The 6,611-nt window shown below is 39.5% G+C and overlaps 1 protein-coding gene across 1 annotated transcript; it reads right to left on the reverse strand.

Moving 5' to 3' along the window:
• Positions 1–2,742: 2,742 nt before the first annotated feature.
• On the reverse strand, positions 2,743–3,543 carry LOC110887555. Its single transcript, XM_022135134.1, has one exon. It carries the CDS (start codon positions 3,541–3,543, stop codon positions 2,743–2,745), a length of 801 nt encoding a protein of 266 aa, XP_021990826.1.
• Between the last annotated feature and the right edge of the window lie 3,068 nt (positions 3,544–6,611).

The following is a 6,611-nucleotide window of genomic DNA, read 5'->3' on the forward strand; positions in this document are numbered from 1 at the left end:
AAGATGTATTATTTTATTATTCAACTCCTGTAATATAAGTGGTTTTAAAGATATAACTTTTTTATTTGGTATATAAAATTACATTTATTCAAAACCCGTACAATATGATTTTTATAGATCATCATCATCATCATCATCAAAGCTAAGGTAGGGTCTCAGGAGGGTAAGATGTAGACAGCCTACCTCTACCCCGTAGGAATAGAGAGGCTGCTTCCAGTGAGACCCCGTCTCGATAGTAGTATTGCATGTACCCCTTGTCTTTCGGCTATCAACGCCACCACATGATGCATGATTAACCATCCCCCTCTTTTAACGTTATTTTCACGAAATTAGTAAAATAACGTTAAAATTAGTGCACTTCCACTTTTGCCCCCCGAGCGCCCACATATATATACATTATATGCGCATACCGCAAGCGGTGCGTATGGTTCTTATAGATATAACTTTTTATTATTTAATATATAAAATTATATTTATTCAACCCGTACAATAAATGAGGTTTTTAAAGATATATTATTGTATTATTTAGTATATAATTTTTTTATTCAACCCCGTGTAATACACGGGGTTATAACCTAGTTAGAAGATAGCACAAAGTTATGTTTCACTCTTAAAATTTGCAAAAGGTAAATAATTGATACTTACCTTAAGTTTCAGCAATATAAAAGCCTTGTGTTTCTAGGGACTTGATTATCCCTGAAGTATGATCTTCCTTGTTGTTCTTTTTGCTAGTTGAAAAGCTAACTGAGTTGGTGGCAACTAGTATAAACTCGAAACCTCGATCAAGACTTTTTTTTATAAACCATTAGGAAACAACTTCCTAAATATTCTTCAAGCCAAGTTCGAAGAAGGAATCAGGGGCAATGACACATACAATGTGAGCGCCCTCCTTGTTAATAAGGCGTTTAATGTTCTTGAAAGCTAAGTCATCCACAAGGACAACATCATATTAGCGACCCTTATTAGGAGCACATGCTTCAACAGAGAGAGGGTATTTTAGTTTAAACCACCAAAAAACTAAAAACTTTAGGTAATTAGGTATAGAATATATAAGTGCAAAGGAAATCACAATTTTAGGATTTCATCCATGGTAAAAACAGGAATCTATGAGCACGTATAGTCCAATGCACTAAAGTTATCATAAAGTGTTATGCTAATACGTGTATCAAAGTTACGCAATGTGCTTTAACTGTTTAATGAATTGTAATGCATGCTAAAACAGAACTCGCTTAGCTTTGATTAGCTAACTTTTAATATACACATCAGGTTAAAAGGAAAATGGATTGACAACCATGCGGCGAAGGCTCCTAGGCGACTGTCATCCCATTTAGCTCATTTAGTGTTTTATTTTGATTTGTTTGGATTGTAAAGACTATAGCATTTGCGCTCTGCTTTTAAATGAAAATTTCTATTTTAACAGATTTGATAAAAAAAGTAAATCCAACAGTTAAAACCCCTAGGTTTGGGGCGTTTCAATTCATTTAGTCCATTGCTCCTTGGTGTTTGGTTCTCTTTGAAGAAGTTTCGATTTTTTTTTAAATTTGTTAAGAATCAAGATTTTTATTTTCATAAAAAGAGTGTGATCTAAAACACTTTTTGTTTTAAAACAGTGATACTTTCCTTATTAACAAAAAATTGCCCTCAACACCATTTAATAGTCTAAGACCCACTTCTATGGATGAGTCAAGCATGACGAAAGAGTTGACATTTTATACACGTGCATTTAAAAAACATGACTCACTTTTCTAAAGCTCAAAAACACATCGTGTTGAAAGTAAAACATTGCAAAACTCACTGCCCTGAACAATAACAGAAAACCCCTATATATAGGGTATGTACAATGTAACCCTATCGACTATTATAGGAAATACTAATCAATCCAAATCTTTACAATGAATGATAAATATAAATCAAATCCGTAATTATCTCTAACTGATATAATCAATCAATCAGCTAAGACGCCCTCGCAGTTTGAGCGGGAGTAGAGCAAACGCTCAAGCTGGACCTGAATGACTCGAACAACAGCCGTGGGAGGCCCTTGGTAAAGATGTCAGAGTACTGCAGAGAGGAAGGCACGTGAAGAACACGAATGTGACCGACTCGAACCTTTTCCCGAACAAAATGGATGTCAATATCTATGTGCTTGGTTCGCTGATGTTGAACGGGGTTATCAGATAAGTAAACTGTAGACACGTTATCGCAATAAACCACTGAAGCTTGCCGAAGAGGAACCTGTAATTCAAGGAGCAAATTTCGAACCCAAGTGGCTTCTGCAACAACATTAGCCACGCCTCGATATTCCGCCTCGGCACTAGATCTGGATATGGTCGGCTGACGTTTAGAAGACCAAGAAATAAGGTTGTCACCAAGGAAAACACAATAGCCGCTAGTTGATCTTCGAGAATCTGGACACCCACCCCAATCAGCATCAGAATAAGGATCAGGGAAGTTGAGCTGCATAGAGTTGAAGGCTGCACTGAGATCAGAGGGGCTTAGGGCGTTAAAACCTGTGGGTGCAGCTGCTAGTGATCCATAACCCGGGTAACCTGTGAAGTGGGCTGCAGGGACTTGGTTTGCATTCTGATTTGGGCGCCAATTTGTCTGCGTGGGATAAGGGCAGGGTGGAGTGTTCCACCATGCCCATTGAGGATAAGATGGCTGCCCGGAAGGAGTCTTAAAAGCCCAATTAACATTGTTTGATTGACCTCGATATCCTTGGCCATGACCCCCGTGACCTCGGTACTAATTTCGACCTCGTCCCCGACCCCGGAATGGCTGGCCTGGTGGCTGATTTGGAGCAGCGGATGGGTCAGCAGGTTGCGGGTTTGGGTTGAAGGTGATGTTGGGTGGGTTCGGGGATGGAGATTGGGCCGTGGGGGCCACCAGAACCGACGTTGACTGCTGTTGACGTGCCTCTTTTCTGATTACTTCATCATGGAGCATGGTTCTCGCAAGATCCCAGTCAGCTTTTTGAGAGTGAATAAGTTGAGCCGTGGTGTCAAATTCCGGTGAATGTCCACGAACGAGTTGTAACACTAACCTTTGGTCGTTAACGGGCTTATCAACATCAGCAAGTTGATTGGCAAGTTCCTTTAGTTGTTGGCAATAATCATCGACTGAGGAGCAGGATGCAAGAGTTAGGTTGACGAACCGGGTTTCGAGTGCGGCAGCCTTCGCCTGTTTGTTGCTGAGAAAAATTTTCTCAAGCTTCAACCAGGTGTCATGCGCAGTGGCATCCGTGTCGAGGACCCGAGTGAGCAAGTCGTCGGATAGAGTGCTGTAGTTCCATTGGGAGACAAGAGCATCTAATTCTTTCCAAGCCTCATGTTCTGGATCCGTGGTTTTCGGGTGTGGGGAACCGTCAATGTGATTCAGAACTTTATAAGCAATAGCATGAAATTTGAAAAGTTTAACCCAGGAGGTGTATGAAACTTTGGTACCATCCAGAGTTCTGATCTTGGATTGGATATTGGAAACGGAATAGGCTGGGTGAAGAGAGGGGACAATCGGCTTAGAGGAGCCGGCGTTATCAGATTTGGTCATGATGGGATGTTACGAAAGTAGCGATAGAGTTGTTTGTCTGTGGCGGAAGCAGAGGCTGAGCCGAGAAAATAGGGCTACAGAGGATTGAAAAAAAATGAAGAAGGAGAAGGGTAATCAGGCCGTAGCTCTGATACCATAAAACATTGCAAAACTAACTGCCCTGAACAATAACAGAAAACCCCTATATATAGGGTATGTAAAATGTAACCCTATCGACTATTATAGGAAATACTAATCAATCCAAATCTTTACAATGAATGATAATTATAAATCAAATCCGTAATTATGTCTAACTCATATAATCAATCAATCAGCTAAGAGAAAGCTGTTCCGAATTGATGCCATTCCATAAGATACCATTGAAGGTTTGCTCGAGAAATCCTTATAAATCTCATCCTTGTTTGTGAATCCGTCTACAAAAACTTGCAAAGTAACTAGGCATCAAAATTATAACTAGGGTTGCCTGTATCTCTAATAATATTACTTATATAGACACCTCACAGTTATATAAATATGCATTGCAAAATGAAAATACAATGCAGTACTGATTGATTCTGAAAAACTTTGAGAATTCCGGCAAGATTGATGACGTCATCAACGAAGATGATGATGACGCCAGGATTAGTGATGGAATGGAATTTTAATGGGGTCGGATACGAAGGATGGGACCTTCCCTTTAAGAGCCATAACCAAATGGGCTAACGTAAAGAATGCTTAAAGTTCATTTTTATGCTTACAATTTTCTCACAGCTTTCTAGAATTTAAGATTTATGAACATTCTTGCGATTTACAATATAATTTATGCACATACATTTAACCTTACTTTGGTAGAATGTATGTTACTGTGTTATGAATATAAAAGTTTGGCTTCTTATTCTTTTCCTTTTTGCATGATGTACAACAAAACAGACTTAAACCATACTATTATAAGCACAAAAACAAGCATTATCAAACAATTCATACAATCAAAACTTTTATATAGTATTGTACAATATAGTTGTTTGTTTTCCTTGTTCTACAACTTCTGTTCTCGATCTCTTATTTGTTGGTTTCAGGCCCAAAGAAATTATGTAACTACTCTTCGATTCGTATGTGTATGGCAGAAAAGAAAAGTAATATGAAAAGTGAATGTTGTAGAAAGATGATAATAAAAGTTGCACTTCTATTCAACATAAACAATGGCTATAAATAGCCTAAATACTCAACGGAAATAAACCAATTCCCCTACTAATTAGACCCACATACTCCTAAATGTAGGCTACACTATCCAACGTGCTTTTCCTCCACAAAACTCGGTCAACCCACTTGAGTTTCTACCATTATTTAATTTCTAAATAAAACAAACTAAATACTAAATAATAAAACTAAATTCAAGATTAATAATATCAATTAAATAGAAAGATTTAAAAGCAACAAGAAACCCTAGTATGGGCGACCGGCGGCAGAAGATCATTCCCATCAAAATCCAACGTCGTTTAACCAAGATCTTCGTGACAAATCTACCAGATGGATGCAGCGGTTCAGATGTGGCTACTCAGATTCGGGTTTTTGGTCAAATCTTCGATTTGTACATCGCTCGTAAGAGAGATATTCGAGGTAATAGGTTTGGGTTTGTGTCGATGTTGGACGTCAAAGACAAAGAGGCATTGATCAAGAATATAAGAAATATAAGAATAGGGGAGAATAAACTTTGGGCCAGTGTTGCTCGTTTCGTCCTGGAAGACGGGGAGGTCAGGGATAAAAAGGCTGAAGATCGTCGTTTTGTTAAACCGATGAACTCACGGCCGAATCAGGATGCGTCTGGGGGAAGTAATGTGCATAATGGTGAGAGGGGTGATTGGTCGTTCAGAGACATGTTGGTTGGGAAAAAGATTACTGTGGATGACAAAGTTAATGCGTTTCTTGACTCGTATGGCAAGGCTATTATGGCAACGATGCATGACAGTGCTTCGTTGAGAAAGGTAAAAGTGATGATTAGTCAGGTATGTATGTCACCGTTTAAGGTTCAATATTTAGGCGGTTTGGATATTCTCATAACGTTTGAAGATGAAGAGACGGCAACTGCCGTTAACAATGAAGTTAGTAAGTTCGAGGATGCGTTCTCGAAATCATGCGTGTGGAATGGACAAGTAGCTGGGTTTGAACGTCTTAGCATGGCTTAAAATCCAAGGTTTGCCTCTTTGTTTACTCGATCATGAAGTCATTAATACAGTGGCTGGTTTGTTTGGAAGAGTGGTACACAAAGCGAATAAGTCACTAACTGATGAAGATTTGTCGTTTGAGTATATCGGCGTTCTAGTAGGAGATGGTAAACGAGTGTCGGAGGAAGTATTGGTGAATTGGAGAGATCGTAAGTTCAAGGTGTGGGTCACGGAGGATTTGGGCGAATGGGTTCCGGATTTCATTGAGCCTGAGATAGTTGAGAGTGCCGAGAATGCTGAGAATGGAGGTGGGAGTAGTAAGGAGGACGGGTCTGACGAGGAGGAGAACTCTACTCCTTGTTCAGAATAGTTTAACATGAATTCAATGGAGGAGCCGAATGCTAGAAACGGGGTTGATGCCAATGTTGATGAGGATATGTTTGTACCGGCTGTTACGTTCCAATTTGAGGATGGAGAAGCTTCGGCTTTGAAATCCATTAAGCGGAAAAAGTTTAAGAATATGGAAGGGGTGGATAGACCGAGCAACGCCTATACTAGTAGCAACGAAAGCTTGAAGGTAACAAAGAGAACGAAGAACGCCATAGAGAACGATTTATTTAGCTTGGATGGGATGTTGGGTTTGGATGGCAACCGTGTTGACAATGTTGATGGGGATACGGAAGAGGTTAGTAAAGTAGAGGAAAGTATTGATTTGAACTCTAACCCGATTTTAGAAAGGCACGGGGTAGAACACGAAAATGTTAACATGGGTCCAAGTAATATTGAGGAGAATGGTGAAGCTGTTAATATTGCGAATGAAGTGGAAGCTACAAAAGGCTTGGCCGCTAAACTTGGTGCACTTGTAGGTGTTAATGATAACATTATTCGGGAGTCGATTGTTATTGAAGGGTTACAAGGAGTGAAGCG

The sequence above is a fragment of the Helianthus annuus genome, chromosome 14 (genome assembly GCF_002127325.2).
Source record: "Helianthus annuus cultivar XRQ/B chromosome 14, HanXRQr2.0-SUNRISE, whole genome shotgun sequence".
Classification (NCBI taxonomy): Eukaryota; Viridiplantae; Streptophyta; class Magnoliopsida; order Asterales; family Asteraceae; genus Helianthus; species Helianthus annuus.

What these genes read in the sequence shown, in the direction of transcription:
- LOC110887555 (XM_022135134.1), bottom strand. Translation starts at nt 3,543, where the DNA reads ATGACCAAATCTGATAACGCCGGCTCCTCTAAGCCGATTGTCCCCTCT.